The sequence below is a fragment of the Achroia grisella genome, unplaced genomic scaffold (assembly GCF_030625045.1).
Source record: "Achroia grisella isolate CSIRO2021 unplaced genomic scaffold, CSIRO_AGI_Agris_v1 utg540, whole genome shotgun sequence".
Classification (NCBI taxonomy): Eukaryota; Metazoa; Arthropoda; class Insecta; order Lepidoptera; family Pyralidae; genus Achroia; species Achroia grisella.
The window spans coordinates 1,652,876-1,671,894 of NW_026712925.1; the positions used below are offsets into that span (position 1 = coordinate 1,652,876).

Genomic DNA, 19,019 nt, shown 5'->3' on the forward strand with positions numbered 1-19,019 from the left:
TATATGTTTGAAATGTACAATACTTCTGTAATTTTGTAAAAAAATGTATTCAGGGCACAAATATCCCATGAAACATTAGATTAAAAACATAAGCCTGTGACCTGCTAAAAAAAAATGAAAGAGCACAATTTGTTTATTTTATATACTCAAAAAAATACGATATAAAAGTTATTGAAAGAAACCGTATATTAAACAAAACAATATTAATAGACAAAAATAATCGTACAAAATGTTTAGAATTATTTAAATTTTCAATTAATAAACCTATGCACTTACTTTGTATATATGTACTTTAGGCTTAAAGCTTAGCCTAACAATAATTATTAATGTCATTATTACAGAGTGCATTAGCTTGCTTATAATACAAGCTGTGCTTGATTTAAAAATGATGATATAAAAAAATATACTCACGGTCACCACCGACGTGTTGTGTGTGTGTATGTGTTGAGGTGTATCAGTCTCGTGGACTACATTTTTTTATCAACCGTCTTAAATACGTCGGTTTCACCTCAAATAACACAGGACTACAAACTTATATAGTCCTATATAAACGAACGGTACAAATGTTACTAAAATTAATTAAGTAGTAAGTACTATCTAGTTGCACGAGTATCTAAAATTTATTTTATTGGACTAAAGATAGATTTTCCGTAGCCGGTAATTAAACATACGAGTTACTTAAATGTTTCATCAAGAATTTAAGTAGATTTTTGTTTTATTAAAGATCGTTGATTTTAAAAAAGATAGCTAAAATAAATATAAAAATAAAACTATTATAAATCGCCGTAATACCTACTCATGTTTGGTATTAAATTATTCACGACATACTGTATATAAATTTGTTTTAAATTGTAACACTTTAATAGGAAATGTGTTTTTATTTGCATATTTTGTTATTACTTAAAGTACAATGTCATTTTAGTCTCCTTAATTTGTCGCGTTGCAACATACGTTATCATTACTTCGTATCCCATACATAGAAATAATTGGAGTATTTATTACTTTAGTTTAGTAATATAGTTCTATTATATGATTATATTAATCTTACGCTAACGATATAAATTGTCGTCTTTTTAACGATACTAATATTTAATTTCAATCATTTCATATCAATACGTTCAATCGGTGTATTGAATCTAAATAGTTTTGCAATAATAATTATTAAAAGTAACTTATATTACGCCTATACTGAAAAATAATGATACGGGAAAACAATGAAATAAATATTTTAAATGAAAATGTTTATTTTTTCAAAATAAATAAGAATTCTAAATTTATATTTAATTAAATATATTTATCGCTAAGTTAAGAAGCTATATTTATAATACTTGATATAAATATTTACTTAGCGAATACTATATCCATAGAAGCAGATATGTATGCCATTAGGGATATGTGCAAGAACTGCTATATATTATTTCATGAATGATTTTATAATTTGATTGATATTAACGATTACTTGATTTGAAATATAGAATGAAGTAATCGAAAATAAGTATGGATTTTATAAATTAAATAATAATAGCCATATCAATTAATACGCTTTTTAAGCCATATTTTAATATCCAGAGCAACTTATCTATTGATTGGACACTGTGTTGACACCACCCCATAAAAATCTGCATGCATACATGCTCCTATGACAACAGTATCAGAAATAAAATATGAGATCTAACGTATTTAGATTTTTAGTAGTTACCACGAAGACTTGTGTATGGCTAAATACTAATCCTTACTTTCGAACTATTATCACATGTCAACTCATTCCTATCGATCCATCCAAAAATCAACGCCCTTCAATTAAACGTCCTCCTCTATAACAAAGTAAGTATCACGAAATAATCATAAATAGCTTCATTAAAGATTTATTTAACGTATAGAGATTTATTTAGGATGTAACGTAACAAGTTTATGGATTGCAATACTTAATATAATCGTTATAAATATATAATTACGTGTGTTTATTGCTTACCTCGACTCAATCACATATAACATTAACCGACCTATCGCTTCATAAAATCGATCACTGGAATTTTAGAAATGCATTGAATATTCAATTTTTAAAATGTTTGCATTAACATTGTCATAACATTTTATTTTAGCAATATTAACAGTAACACTACACGTTAACAAGGAGTAAATGAATTTCTCAAAATAATGGATCTGGCCGTTTTATAAACCCACCACGCTAGACGAATCGATACATCACGAATACTAACAAATTTTGTGTTTATTTATTGATTTATTTTTATTCATAACATTAACAGTTATAACGTGTATATAGAATTACAAATAAAATTAGAATAACACCTAAAAATTTGTGTGATTTCACATGCTATTATAAAATTCTCTTCATATGACCAATTTTACTTATTTATAGTATGGATATAGATGATTCACGAGTCCATATGCAAATAATCATTTTAATGTATTATTGGTATTACCTAATAATAGATCGCATACAAAGATAATTTGTAGATAACTTAAGAAAGCGACTTCAATGTACACAATTGTGTGGTTCCTCATGAATTGAAATGTTTTCCAAAAAAAATCCGCCGTCAAGTTTTATTTTCTATAAAATGAAAATAAATCCACAAAATATGACAGGAGAACTCGTTGCGATTGGAGTAGCGAGGAGGGTATTCTTATTACTAATTATCTAACCATCTAGAAAATGTTATTTAAGATAATCAAGATAATGACATAATTACATAGTGCGATTATTCAATAATTTTGCAACTTCAAATAGCCTACTGCATAAAATGAGCACCAAAACACTATTTTTAAGTTTAATCTTTATACATAACGTATTTTTATATGTATGAGAGGATACATTTAATAACGACAGGTAGGTAATTTTTCTTACATTAACATATAAACATACGTTATATATATTTCTAGTTTATCATTTTGAGCTTTTGATGTTAGTTTAGGAAAACGATAGGGTAGTTCGATAAGGTAGTGTTCACTTAATACAGTACGCTTAAGGAATCGAATACATTAAGATTTTAAGGTTACATACATTTATATAAATGTAATTGTATCTCGGGATAGGAGAAACACTAAGCAAAATATTCAAGAGTAAGATATTATTCATCGCCGGTTGCAGAACCATCAAAAAAGTGCTTTAGAACTTTACAACATAACGAGTATTTAGTTTAAATTATACATTTATAAAATTCTACTAGTACTTTAATAGGAAGGTATTTATTTAGAAGGAACAATTTCTCTAATGTATAACGGTTAATACTTGATTTATGATTGTGTTAGATATGATTTTTTTACTTGTTACATATGAGAATTTTTTTCGTTACTTTGATTAATTGAAAATGTCTTTTTTCATATTTGGCTATAAGATCTAAAGCCTCCATTATAGATTCAATCTAAGAATGTGAGTTGGTGTCCGCAACCGGCGGCGCCTGCGCCGACAGCCGACAGCGACCACGAGACCGCGCGTGTGTGTGTCTTTGTGTTTGTTGTTATGAGTGCCGCCGACGTTTACTTGAGGAGCTCGTGCGCGCGCTGGTTCGCCAGCGTTATCCTCGTTTCATTCGATTCGCCCTAAGGAGAACACGTGTTTCGTTTTTGCTTCGGGTTCATTCACAGCGACTGTATAACTTTCATATAGGGCTTCACTTAATTTGATAGTATATTATGTTGAATAATGTGGATAGTGTATTAGTATAGTACAGTCGCTGTAATTTGAAACGAAAACAAATGTTATGTTATAAATTTGAAGTGAATGACAGTGTTACTGATGAGGTCTAAGTAGGAGATATGTTAGTCAGTCCAATGGATGTGATGCTGGTCAACAATCGGTAACATAATGACAGTGTGGACAGATGTGTTCTGGAGTTGTCGGTGGACATATATTATGAATTTTCATAGACGACATATAGAGGAAAAATTTTCACAACAACCAATCAATTCTAACCGCATACACTACGAAGGAGATATGAGAGTTCATGCTTCGAGTGATAAGGATAGAGCCAGGTGACAGTATGCCGAATAAGCGAGTGAATAAATTTTGAATGCCAATAAGCAGGATCAATGGGAGACATACAAGTTAGATCAACGATGTAACGATAGATTTTATTAACTTATTAGCTAAGGTAACAGGCAACATTTTGATGGTCGAATGATAATGGATTATGACTTGTCAAATATACATTGTAAAATTTAATAATATGAATAGTATAAATTTTACAATATGACAATTCTTTTTATAAAGAGCTTCACATTGAGAGATTTTAGAAAAAGATAATAAATCTGGAATAAGATAGTTTTGAATTAAACGGCATTAAGTGTGCAAGCGACGGGAATTATATAACGAAGAATTAATTATTGAGTAAAAAATTTTGTAAACAGATGTACCAATTAAGTAAACAATGTAATTTTAATAAATTAATCAAATATTAATTAGTGCGATTACACTTAGAATTCCTTAATAAATTTTAATTAAATATTAATGTAACATTACAATATCCTAGCATCAGGGCCGTTTTTAGCATATTTTAAAGTGAAGTGTAAAAATAAAACCAGCGATGCACGCTCCGGCTGCTCTGCGGCTAATTTTTCCTATTAATAAGTGTCAACTATACTCCATCTTATTTCAAACAAACAAGGTGATGTTTCTAAGTGGGTAAAGTAATCAACTTTGGATGTACATAATATGTAATAAATTACAACAGTAGAAACTAGTATATATTAATGATAATATTAGGGAGACAAGTTGGATACTTTAGAATCCTGCGGGCTAATTGCGAATTACAAATCCGTAAGTTTATATTCAAATTATACATGATCAGTTAATGCAATATTTTTATATTAAACGTTATATTAAATTCGGTTGAAACGAGTAAAAAGTCTGCAAAATATTGTTTTATAAACCGACACTTCGGATTTATAACTTCGTTGTTGATCGACCAAATACATGAGATTCAATATACCATGATAGAAGATCACGTTATTTCGAATCTCATGTATTTCCCAGATAAGAAACGGCCCCGGCTAGTATATTGGAAGTATTAAAAACACCACGTGGAGAAAGAAGAAAATCATTAAAAAATTTAAACACGATTGCTTTGAAAAATAATTGAGAGCACACAACATCAAGAATCGTTTCGAAAATCGCGTGCACGCTTATCGATAGAATCGGATGGGGTGCGTCGTTTTCCGACGTTACCTTGCGGTTGATGCGGTCGATCTGCCGGTTCTGGTTCTCAAGTTCGGAGCCCATGTCAAGCGCCATGTTGCGCAAGTTGCCGATCATCGTGTTCACTTGACCCATGTTCTCTTCCATCTCATCCTCGCGAGCGTCATTTGTTATTCTGTAACACCATTGCGTTCGAGTTTAAATAAATAAGTGACAATTGCGAACAGCCTCATCAAATGAGCGGAGCTACATATTTTTGTTGTTGTAAATTTACACAAACTTATAATGATTGTTATTCAAGATGGGGAAGTCAGAGGTATTGTCAATAGTAGTTGTTGTTCACCACAATCTATCTCCTCCGATCGATCGAAGTCGTATCAGTTAGGCAGGAGTAGGTCTACAGCCGCACTATATTTCATTCTGTGAATTTAAAGTGCCCTCTGCACTCACTCACTCTCACTCTGGGGGTACGCGTACCACTAATTGGGAAACATCGACTTAGACTAAAAGGCCAAACGATGTACGTATGAATCACAGCATTTCTTATCTCAATGGGAGTCAGCTACGTATATATGGTAGTGACTATTTGTTAGGTATCACTACTGACCTGCCTATGTATCCAGCTTGTGGTCCTATGCCGTTGCGCTCGTCCATCACCCGCTGCGGCTGGTTGTTCACCACTTTGCCGTCATCGTTGCCCTTCCACGTGCCGTCGTCTTCCTTGAACGATGCGCCCCTTGAAAATAAAAAGGGGATATTTTGAAGAACCTCCTACCTAAATTTGAAGACCTCTTGGTGCTTTAATAGATAATCTTACGTTCATTAATTTTAGCATACGTTTAATATATTTATCTCCATGTTAAAGATTTGAGAACTTTTTGTAAGAATAAGAGCGAAATTTTTTTTATAGTGAGTGTTTTCGACAATATCGACGGTGTTTTCACTATGGTTGTCAATCGAATATTGACTGTATATAATTATTACATTGAGTCGTGTTCATTAATCGAGAATATCCTGCCTGTAATACAACTATGATACATACTTGTTGCATGGTAGAACACAGATGCCGCAGCATTTCTCCATCCCGGAAAGATTCTTCTCCGCTTCACGCATATCGGCATTGATCTGGTCCATACCCTCCTCGATTCTGTCCAATTGTTCTGTCCACACACACCAAACTCATGTTTTAGAGCTGATCTCGCGTCACACAGCACGACTTTGTGTTCAAGCTCCTACTTTTATTTAAGAAACCATCGCGCAAAATTAGATTTTAATTTATTTGTTTGTAAATTCTCAACGCTCTCGACAAAAATCCCGAGCAAAGTGTAAGACATTTTTGTAGGAGTGAATGCATATTTATTTGAAACTATTAACTGTCATGCATATTTTTAAAGAACACCAGTATTTAGAGCAATTCTATTACATCTCATATCTATATAATTAAAGCAGCTAGTTAGGTGAGTGTATTAAGGTATTCATGTCTTAATGTCTGTATCTAAATGTCTTACACTTGATCAGGTAAAATCTATAATAAAATATATCTTTACCTTGAATTAAATGATGTATGTGCTGAGACTAAGTGATATTATCATACTTAAGTGGCTAACATTTAGAATATAAAATACAATATAAAATTCATAAATACTAAAACCCATGCAATCAACATCAATATTCAAATAGACGTGCATAGCTAGATGCGTGAGAAAAAAACTAAAAAAAAGGATAGAATAGTTAAACTTAGCTATCTCCAAGTCCCAATTCACGAAGGGGCGAATACGGGACTGTAGAGATCGGTTGATGCAATTTATTATCTAGTTTTATTTAATATGGTCATGATAAACTGTTTTTACCTTGGGGTTATTATCCATTATATATATACTGTTAGCACATATCAATCGATATTGAATTTTATAAATTTCATTGCCTTTATAATGAACTTTCATAAATTATCTGAACTGGCATTTCAGACAGAAGCTTTACTAAAATGTGATGCAAAATAGTAGGTACTATACTGGATGCTTACCGCCCTGTTCATCCAGCATGACCAGGGTTTTCATGCCCACCTCGTGACTCTACAACACAATAACGATGTCACTATAGCTCGCCAAATGAATGCAGTGAGCGTCGGGGGCGGCGCTCGCGCAGGCAGCGGGCGCCGCCGGGACTACTCATAACGAACATAACTCATACTGACAACTAAACATAAAGTAAACGATATATGAATGCGGCCGCGGTGGCTCGCCGGCCCCGCCCGCTAGCCCAGTGGCTGAGCGACCGAGCAGCCGGCGGGCCACCTGACCGGTGATTATGAAAAAAATAAATCAACTTAGCAAATGAGCGTAATCATAAAGCCATTCCTAAATGAAACGTGAATATAGCAAAGTATTGATCAGTTGAAGAAGAGAAATGAACAAACTAATATGTAGTGTGGCGAGGAGCTGCGGCCCCGCAGACAGACACAGATCGCATCGAGCTAACAGTTACAGACCTACGGAGCTAACATTAACAGTACGCTGCTAGCCATGGAGATGAAGGCGTATACCATTTAATCTATACGTCCAACAGATACACTCGGTAAACGCGCATTCATATAGTACCGCACATCATTACGAGAAGAGAACAGTAGATTTGGAAAGATAAATAAATATACCTATTAAAAAGCGTTCCGATCAATATCAACGGAAGAACTAAACAGATTGCGCAGCTCATTCAAATTAAATCTTCAGCAAAAGATAGAGTAACAGTCTTTTGCAACAATCAGCAACGAACGGCCATCGGGCTTTTCTATTTACACTATGGTCTTCAATCATCCCCACCGAAACAGAAACACACGCAACATCGATCTCAGATAAGTCGTTATTTAAGAGAAACGTCAAAGAAAAACAAAGAGATTAATATTTAGTTAACTGCACATTCAACACAGACGTTCTCACGTTTCGACTACCCAGTGTTCAGTTTTAACTCTTACCGCCCTGGTGACTCAACATATGAAGCGCTTGCCCCCCGGCGTCCTCGCTCTATACATAAAATACAAATCAAAATAATATATCGTAGGAGAGAGTATCAGGGTGTGTGGGTGGGGGGGTGCGGTGCGCCGGAAGGATACGGCACGCACGTCGCGCGCGCGCGTGCGGTGCGGCGGTGCGGCGTGGCGGCGGCGGGCGTGAGACGCGTGACGCGCTACGGGCGTGGCGGCGGCGGGCGGCGTGCGGCACGCGTGCGGGCGAGCGGCGCGGCCGGCGCGGGCGGCCCGGCGCGCGGGCCGGCCTCGCGCCGCCCGCGACCGCTCGCCGCTAACACACACTACTCGATCCACAACGACATGCATGCAGTGAAGCTTGCAAGTAAAACCAGATTCAGTTTCATCTGTGCTTAGTTTCATATGATTCATGATTATTCTGTGTGATGTTAAGAGTCGTGCGTTGAGGAGAAGCGTTTCGAATTTACTTTGCTCGTTCATATATTCGTTTCATGTGATTTAGGTAGTTGTTAATTTAGAGTCGACATCTGGAATGCAGAATGTATAAGTATCAGTCCAACCGAATATATATTCTCGTTTGTATAATATGTCGAAACGTTCGATTTGCCTGATATATAGTAAGAGATAGAGCTCATTGTTAAGTAGTGCAGTGGTGTATAAAATCTACATAACGAACAAAATATACAAAGATGTGGGTTTTCCGTGACCAGATGATGATCAGATCCGTGTGTGAGTTATTAATTGTAAACGATAGAAGTCTCCGAGGATGCCCGCACCTTTGCATTGAGTTAGCAGTGATGAAATTTTAAATTAATAATTTAATGCGATACCCCCTTAACTCTTCTATTTCGACGAGCCCGTCTTCGGGTCGGCTGAAAACCCTACGCTTCAATAAGATTAGCGAAAAAGTTAAAAGAGATAAAATTGTAAATAATGTAGTGTTGCAAATTTTGCAGATCACTCACCTCCCTGGTCGTCTAGAGCGACCAGAGTACGAATGCCGGCCTCCTTGCTCTACGCCGCAGAAACAAAAAGTCACAGAGAATGTTAGTTGTGAGAGGTACAGTGGAGTGATAGTGAGTGGACATACGAGCGACGCGACTGCGATCCGTGACATGATGCTGTCGGTCGCGTCGCGTCGGACGCACGTAGAAGTTGCGCGTAGCGTTGTTCATGTACAGTACGTATTACGTGTGTTGAGTTTAATACATTTCGAATACATATGTGGTATATAATTATGTACAGGCAAAAGGACGTCTTCCACATTACCGCTTTAATATATTGATATGTTGCAAGAGTTGGTGATGTGAAGATTACCTCCTAATGTCTAATCTGTGTGGTATGGAGTAGAGACAGTTTGTTTTTGTGTCGACATTATACCATCTATGTTTACATGTGTTATATAATTGTACGCACACAAATCTTGACGTAAAATATCCGTAATTATTAACGAAACAAATATCAATAATACAATTAAGCAAACAATTTATAACACATAAAAAAAACTAAAATAATATATATGCAATAAAATAAATTTATACACTTAATAATACAATCACAATGTTCGTAATAATAATGTACTAGTAACTGATAAATTATAAATAATATTCCGTTGGTTTGTATATGTGTGAGAGTTAGAAATGGTGTATCTCGATATATTTGTTGGAGTTCAGTGGCAGGTACGGGGGTGTGTACGCGCCCATATTGATAGTATTGTGAATGTTCGAGAAGGCATGAAAATCATACAACATAATAGATTTACAGTCAACAACAGAGAGCAGCCACTACACAGAAACCTAAGATACAGAGTCAACTAAAACAGGATAGAACGAACATCAACATACACTGATCTTAGTAAGTGTTGCAACCATTCAGCAGTTGTCAGTGTTAGGATGTTAGAAACTTAACCAGTCCGAGAAGTAGGCAAGGATCAAACTATTGATAGAATAATTAATTATGTTGCTTATGAAGAGTTACAGGAATAGATATCGGAAAAAAGTAAGAGAGTAATAGAAGGTGCGTATAAGAGTAGTGACTGAGCCTCGGGGGCGGATTCGGTATTCGATAGTCCAAGTTCTAGTAAGTGGTACGAGTTGCCGTCCAAGTAGGTACAAAGGTTTCATTTCGAAAGCAGGCCCAAGCACAATGGATCAACCAGACAGGAAAGCGTACATTAGGGGACAAATTACATAACTAAAGGACAACTAACATCCGAGAAGTATTTCAAACTATAATAGGACTTGGATCGTTCTCTATTCTCAATTATGGGCTTCATGCTTTGGAACCAAAAACAGCAAATTGGGCAGAATATATCGAGAGCTGACGGTTAACTCGTTTGTTTGATAATATTATGTATCCACTTAATTATAGAGGCCAAGTACGGTAATCACGTTTCAAATCTTCGTAATTGCTTTATAAATTAACTGTCAACTCCATGAGCCGGGGCTCAGAAAGTTAAATTTAATCACATAAAATGTACAATACTACGAACAACATAAAGGGCTATAGAGGTCTCTAACATTGTCGGACACAATTAAGGCACGGATCATGCAACACCCATATGTATGGTTATAGTAACATATTATAATAATTAAGTACATAAAAACATAAATTAATTATAGGAAGTTAAAATAAAATGGGAAGTTGGAACCGAAGAACTACAATAGGTAGATACATACACAGTTATTATAAACAACAAAAATAATTATATTTAGCGACATCGATACACAACAGCCAGGGATAGCAGAGGCTGCGCCCTAGGGGGTACTGTGGGACGGGCGTCGGAGACCAAACCGAGCTTGGGGCTGTCCAGGACACTTCCGCTATACCCCTCACTCCCTCGCATCGAGAACACCTCTCTCACAGATGGTCACAAATAATCATATAACCAACATAACAACTCAACGTAAATAAACTATGAGGGGAAAGAAACTTTTAACTCCAACTGTAACGCATCTACCAGTCCGCACAGATCTAACATTTCTAAAATTAGCAATAGATATGGGGAATCTTTCCAGTATTCTCGTTGGCTTGCAAAATCAATTAGATCAGTTTATAAACACAGTATTCAGTTAGGTTTTCTGCAAGAAATTTCTGGTTGAAATCGATATAAAAACATTTTTTAAATTTACAAAAAAAATATAATTTAGTTAGGTTATTCTTAAAATTTCGTTGTTCATATCGATTTCTTGACATACATTAATTCTGCCATGAAGGCGAACTAGTAATTTATATTACATTTTTAAAATGTCTTTCTTTTTACTGGTACTTTCATAATAAATAAACTGTCATGGAATACAGTAAGTTTTTGTAAAATTATCTTAATTTAACATATAATATATACTACTACCTACCTATACAATAATTATTTGACTTTATTCGTGATATTTACTTTGTTAGTATTACCATATTTCTTGACAGTTTTGATAAAAATTACAATTAATAACAATTATAATTATGTCTGATAGAAACGATTATATAACCCACCTCCTCACATAGCTGCATCATGCGCCGCGTAGACTCCAACGACTGAAATTTTAAAAATGTATAATGTTAATAAAATTAACTCATTTTTAGCAAATAATAAGTGTACAAATTAAATATAAAATATAGATTTATATTTACGAGGGCTCATATACTGTTTTTTATATTAATATATAAGTATATGCTTATTACAATAATACTAAAATATATATAAATTATTATATGTCTATTGTAGGTAATTGGTTACCCACGGTCTAGCATGCTGAGTGATCCGGGTTCAAAACTCGTCTGACAAAGAAATTAAAATTTATTTTTTCTATTCTTTGTATTTAGTCAATTAGCGATCGTTTACATTTTCAATACAAATGAAATAATTAAAAATAGCATTTTTATAACGAAACCCCTGAGGAATATATGGATTTGAAATTAAGTGCTTTTACTTTTTCTATCTCTAAAACCTGGCAAACCATTTCTGTAATAAGTAGTCGACCAGATAGGGCTTCGAATTCTTCGCTTCACCTCAACATGCATTGTTATTAATAAATGAAATTGTCAACTTGTTAACAACAATGTTAAGTTATGAGATAGGACTTGAACAATCATACAAACCATGTACTTTAATTTTTTGCAAGTGTTTTTGACTCGTTTGCACATTTTGAACAACTCAACACTTCCTATGCCACGCTGTATAGGATTGACTGGAAGGAGAAGGAATTATCTCTTTTAGAAATAAGTCCTCCTTTGTTAGCATTAGTTCTAATAACATACCTAAATAATGTATTGAAGTGCAATAAAGAATATATAAAGAGAAATAAACATGCGCCGGAGAAGTGGACGGGTTTCAGGAGCCGATGTCGTCATTGTAAATTGTGTATTATAAGTGTTGGATTTATGCTTTAACTAACTTTAGATTTAACAAATTGTAACGAATACTATGGATAATAATCTGAAAAAAAAATTTATAAGAATATGTAAAAGCTCCAATGCCGACCTCATCAGTGACTTGTCCTGCGCGCATCTGTAGTTGCTCGAGCTCGCTGCGCGGCGCGCCATTTTCGGCGGGTGGCGCTGCTGAAGGCATCCTGTAACAATACAATAACGATACCAATAAAGAAAATATGATACAGAACAAAAATGATAAACTAAGGTAAAACAACTAACTCATATGAGATAGTACCATATGCTAACACTGTCTTTCAATGTAGATTTCAATTCAAGTCCATGCTTTAATAAATTTCCGGATACAGGTATATATATATTATTCCCTGAGACATTTAGTAAAATAATTAATAATATAAATTTTTATTTGTTCATTTCAAGGTAACTATATTTCAACAATTTTAAAACAGAAATTATCTAATTAATAATTTTTTGATAGATACCTGTAGATCGTAGAATTGAGTGATTACTATAGTTTGGATTTCCTGTCTTTCCCATATTTAAAATAATATAATCATATAGAATAGGTAACGTCATATCGCGAATTACATTATTTGTTCGAACTTGCTGAAACATTATTATTTATCCTCATCATTATGTGAAAAAGTTGCATTTGAGGCTAAAATGTGGTTTTGAATGAACAATATTTTAAAATAGGAGGATAAAGTTACAACCAATCTTCAAGTTAGTTTGGTATAAATTAATATTAATATGTATTACTGTAATAGTATTTCTATTACATTATACTAATATTATAACATGGCAAATTTAACAATATATTAATCGTCATAAAATTTTATATTAGTAGATATAGTATTTGGGATAAAGACTATATATTATGTATCCCGTAGAATCGTCATCAATTCATCCTTTAAGTGAACCTATTTAAATACATAGTAACAAACGAATGTGATAAAACATTTGAAAATCGCGAAAACATGTAATTTTTCAGGAAAACTTAAAATAGAATAATGAATTTCTGTGAACTTTTAAATGAATAATTTTATTATAATCTTCTTAAGGTAGCCATCTAAACTGTTTACGATAACCCTTGGTAGAATTACGTTAACAAAATATGCTGAGGCAACCTAATAAGTGACCTTCGCCTAAGCCTTACGCGTGACCTTACATTTGCAATTAACTATTGATAAAAACCTAATTGTAATACTACACGAACAAGTTTTCTGGTACAAGCATCAACTATTTTTGGTTAATAGTAAAACATACGTCATGACTGTTATATCAAATGGGGTAGTTATAGGCTTTGTTAACTGTCGTTTTGACAAAATAAAAAGTCACGCTATTCTCAAAATGTGAATTTAAAAATAAATCTGTGTTATTGTAAACATGTATGATACAACGTTATTTGAAAAGAATACGAACTGAGTTTCCTTTCAGTTCTTTTCAGTTTGAAAGCACACCGAACATTATTGACAAATCATAAGAGTCTGTAATTGACAAAATATTTATTTATGGAATAATGATTTTAATTGTGTTTTCGTCAATGTAGTAAATAATAATATTTCAGGACAATTCACATAGCGCCATCTAGTCCCAAGCTAAGCAGATCTTGTGTTATGGGTACTAGACAACTGATATAAATACATGCATACTTTTTTTTTGTAAATAAATACATATTATACATAGAAAACACCCAGACCGATACACACAATCATACTCATGAATACAAATGTTTGTACAGTGCGAGGAATCGAACCTACAACCATCGGATAGTAAAGCGGTGTGCTAAACCACTAGACCACCGAGGCTGTCATGCAAATGTAATACATGACTTGCACACACCACGGAAAATTTTATACGATGGCTTTACATAGAATAACATTTTGCAATAATAATTAAAAAGAAATCTAACAATTTTGCTATATTTATTGATCTGAGTTATATAAATATAACAGATACAAATATAAATTTCCTCATAGAAAACAAATAGATAATTTTGGGTGTTTTATATATTTTATTACAACAAATGTGGTAATTCAGAGTATAAAACAGCTTCCGCTATGGTGATAAGCGATTATAGTACGACAGTAGACGCCTGTAAGATAAGGGGCCACGGGTGTAATCCTAACCAGAACCTATATATTCCAGTTTAGGATCAGAAAAATCATACAAAAGCCTTTCGGTAACTGCCAAATATGTTTTGTTGGAAAGATGCCGGGATTTTCGGAACTCTACCTACCTAAAGCCTTATCTTATTGTAAACTAATATTAATACTACATATATATTTTGTTTAAATATAGATACTCTCAAACATTTATGAATTTTCACACACCTACAGAAATATATAGGAACAACAGGCAGTATTTTATTTTAAAAAACATTAGAATGCACACTGCACATAATAAGTATGCGTGCGGTAAGAATGGGTTGCTACCTATTAGGTCCTCCTTACTCCTATCTACTGTAGTGTTTATTAATTTATGGTCCTTGGACTCATGGGAGTCCGCGACAATGCGCGACATAACAATCCACCACCTTTTCTATGCACATTTAAATTAATAAATGAATGCCAGCCGTACTATAATATATACGCTCAAATATTACTAATTTAGTAGCCAAAAAGCAGCATTACAACAAACACCTTTAAATTAAACAGAATTTATAATTTTTATGAAAAAGTTTTTTTTGGGATCAGATACTAGAATAAATTGTGTCTTAACATTATTCCTGTGTATTTTTACCTTTATATTGGGCCTGATTTTAATGGCGTACGTGGAATGAAAAAGGTTAAATCCAATAGCTGATCTAGTGGTTAAGGTGTTTTATGTAGCAGAAGATTGACATTGACATATCTTGTATTTTAAATCTACATTCGCAACATTATGTAAATAAATAAAATAAAATAAACCGTAAATAAATAACTAATACATATGCAAAGCACCTGTTTTAGCACAATACCTCATTTCAACTTACTATAATATATCTAAAAAAATATAACCTGCATATGTGTGTAACGATGTTTCTAAAATTCATCCATTTATACACCTAATTTTAATACAGTAGACGAGGTCAAAACCTTTCAAAAAATAATATGAAGTTACTTCGTTTATTATGAGCGTACATACCAACCCGACTTGAATTTTTAAACTAGGTTCATACCCATGCTAGATAAAACACAGCACTCAGTGAAGAATGAATAGTTAACGGGAGTTTAACTGAGAATTAACAAGTACTAGATTAGGAATTCTGCATCACAGACTTGCTGTTCCTACTTTAAAGACTTACAAAATAACTGTCAATGATTAGACTGTATTTCTTGTTGTGTGTGTTACGCTACAACTTCCGTTTAATTTGAAAAATCGAAGCTGCTATAGGAGCGCTCGTATCCTGTCATCCTCCCAATATGGTAGATTTTAGAAGCCACACGATCTACCTATTGAGACGATCCATCGGGTAATTGTAACCTTACCAGGTTACTTAAAACAAAAAGCTATTACCACTATCAAAGTAATTACATCATACAACTTTATTTTTAGCAGTAGTGGAAATTATTCAGAGTAATGAATTTTCCGTACAAGATAAAAACGACATCGGACGGACATGACCTTGAACGCCGACGAACAAAGAAGGGGGAAGGTTACCCTCGCGTACGCCGCCCTTATTTTATAACCAGAATTGTTTGCGGTTTGTGATTATACTTCAAATTATTAAGTTAAATATTACTATGATGCTGGTAAATATGGTGATAAGTGAAACAAGTCGTGGGTTAGGCTTTTTATTTTTAATAATTATTTAGTACAACGTCTTTTAATGGAATAATATAGGATAAAACGAACATCCCATTCGGTGTTAGTATGAGAAGCCAACGAATCTATTGTTGTATTATATGTTACTTACTGTTTGAAAACATATATATATAGACACTGCCATATTTCCTCGATAAACCGTTAAAGTAATGTATGCCCATTGTTTTAACATAACTCGGAGCGATAGTGTTATCAATGGCTTCTGTGGTCTAGCGGTTTAGCACATCGCCTGAATTCCAATCATCGCGGGTTCTATTTCTCGCACGATGCGAACATTTGCATTCATAATGATTGCTTGTATTTACAAAAAAAAATATTTAAATATTTATATCACTTGTCTAGTACTAGGGTTCATGATTTCTCGAGCTTTTCAATTTCTCGGGTCTCGAGAATTCTCGAGGTTAATTTCTCGGGTTGTCGAGAAATTTACATTTACGTACGTTTTCTCATATTATTTGGTTCTAATAACGTCAAAAAACTCAGTGGTTTCATTTGAAAGGAAAACCACTGCAGTATTTGTTAAATATTAAATATAAAATTTAACTATAAAATTAATTATAAAACTTTTATTGAGTATATTTAAAAACATTATACATATTATGAATAAGCAAAATTTTATTTAAATACTGAAATATATTAGGTTCTTACATATGAAATTAGCGTTTTGTCGCACTGGCCACTTTGATCTTAAATATCTCCTCTTTGGTTAGGAATTCCAATTTCAAATTTATATGGCTATTCACTCATGCATTTGTTTTTCGAAAACCGTAATACATATGCTTGGTTTTTTCTTTGGGTCACTCAGCTTACAAAATGGAAAACTTAAAATATCGCGTCATTTACAAGTACAAGTACGAGTTCCGCCATGGCACTAGTGCTGCAGAAACAGCTCGACGGATTAATTATGTGTATGGCGGTGGTGTCGCAAAAGAAAACACAATGCATTTTTGGTTCCAACGTTTTCGTTCTGGAAATTTCGACCTGCAAAACAATCCCCGTGGGCGGCCGGAGTCCAAGGTTGGTAATGCAGAATTGAAGGCTATTGTGATCCATCGCGAACCACGTCCGAGTTAGTTGCAGGTTGCGGTGTTAGTGACAAAACTGTATTAATCCACTTGTAGAAAATTGGGAGGGTGAAAAAGCTTGAAAGGTGGGTCCCTCATGAATTGAGTGGACAATTCGCGTTTCGATCGACAAACGCGCGTAGTCTGCTGCGTTACATTAGTCAACCGGCATAATAATAAAAGGGATTTTAAATCGAATCATTACCTGTGATGATGTGGATCTTGTATGATAATTGGAAACGCTCATCGCAATGGGTGAACCCTGGCAAACCAACCAAATCCTGCCCCAGCGAAAATTGACTCAAAACAAGTTACTTGCGAGTGTTTAGTGGACTAGTTCCGGTGTTGTTCACTTCAGCTTTCTTAAATCTGGCCAGATGATTACGGCAGATGTGTGTTGTCAGCAATTGAGAAACCATAATGGAAAAGCTAGCTGCTAAACAACCGAGGCTGGTCAATCGCCGTAGGCCACTGCTGCTTCAGGACAACGCTAGACTACACACTGCACAAATGACATTTACCATTTAAGACAACCACCGTACTCCCCGGACCTTGCTCCAACCTTATCATTTATATCATTACCATTTTTTTTTCGAAATTTGGATAACTGATTGGGAAAAAATTCAAATCCGATGGGGCAGGCCAAAGTGCCTTCAAAGATTTTATTGATATGTCCAAATGTTCCCGTTCAAATTTTTCTTTCAGTAAAGGGATCAATGAAGTACCTATGTGATGGCAAAAGTGCATAAATACAATAGTATATAGTTTGATTAAATAAACATGTTATATTTTGAAAAAAATACTTCAGGTTACTCTCTTACAAAACACCACTTTCATATGTTAGGACCTAATATTATTCAGACTTATATTTATAATGACATCACCATTTTTGGCTGGTTATTTAGAAAAAATCTACCTTAAACTTGTAAACAAAAAAAAAATTATATGAAAGAAAACCTTAATATCTTGAATTATTACGCCACCACGCAACAAAACAAACTGCAATTTAATTTCTATATAGATACTTGATTTCTCGAGTTCTCGACTTTTCTCGAGCTTGATTTCCCGGCAACAAAACCCAACGATTTCCCGGGAATTCTCGGGTCGAGAATTCCCGGGAATGAACCCTATCTAGTACCCATAACACAAGATCTGCTTAGCTTTTGGGACTAGATGGCGTTGTGTGTATTGTGTATGATTGTTCAGGGTTATTAGTATATTATACTAGCTGTATCTGCGACTTCGTGCTTCCCACGTGGAATACTTACATAGATAATATACTAAATAAAGAAATAATATTTAATATTCTAACCAAAAAAGCCAAAGAAAAACGTTTCATCGATCTAGCTATAAAAATTACGAATTTCCATACAAAGTTTTATGCCCTATTTTGTTTTACCCCCTTAAGGGTAACAATTTTATATTTTTATAGTTTAATTGTTATATTTAGTTATAATCAACATCATAGTTATTGATCAACAGCAACATTTCAAGCTTCTAGATATAAAAATTACGATACTTTCGTACGACGTTTCATCTCCCCTTTATACTCCTTACAACCCTTTTTTGCATTAAAAAGTGTTACAGGAATAAACTGTTTTCTATTCTATTTACTGTCGACGTTAGGACC

At 34.0% G+C, this 19,019-nt stretch overlaps 1 protein-coding gene across 4 annotated transcripts in view; it reads right to left on the reverse strand.

Moving 5' to 3' along the window:
- Window positions 1-19,019, reverse strand: part of LOC131847572 (synaptosomal-associated protein 25) — a 31,806-nt gene that overhangs the window by 1,225 nt on the left and 11,562 nt on the right. Inside the window, exons 2-8 of one of the 4 annotated variants that reach the window (XM_059197166.1) lie at window positions 12,610-12,700; window positions 11,622-11,663; window positions 9,101-9,149; window positions 6,198-6,315; window positions 5,763-5,891; window positions 5,186-5,330; window positions 3,308-3,561 (exon numbers count right to left, since the gene is read on the reverse strand). In XM_059197166.1, the coding sequence (XP_059053149.1) occupies window positions 3,499-3,561; window positions 5,186-5,330; window positions 5,763-5,891; window positions 6,198-6,315; window positions 9,101-9,149; window positions 11,622-11,663; window positions 12,610-12,699 (636 nt within the window). In that variant the 5' untranslated portion in view covers window position 12,700 and the 3' untranslated portion in view covers window positions 3,308-3,498. Of the gene's footprint in view, window positions 1-3,307; window positions 3,562-5,185; window positions 5,331-5,762; window positions 5,892-6,197; window positions 6,316-7,178; window positions 7,228-9,100; window positions 9,150-11,621; window positions 11,664-12,609; window positions 12,701-19,019 lie in introns of those variants that run through there. The other 3 variants (XM_059197165.1, XM_059197164.1, XM_059197163.1) reach the window with 3 other exon arrangements.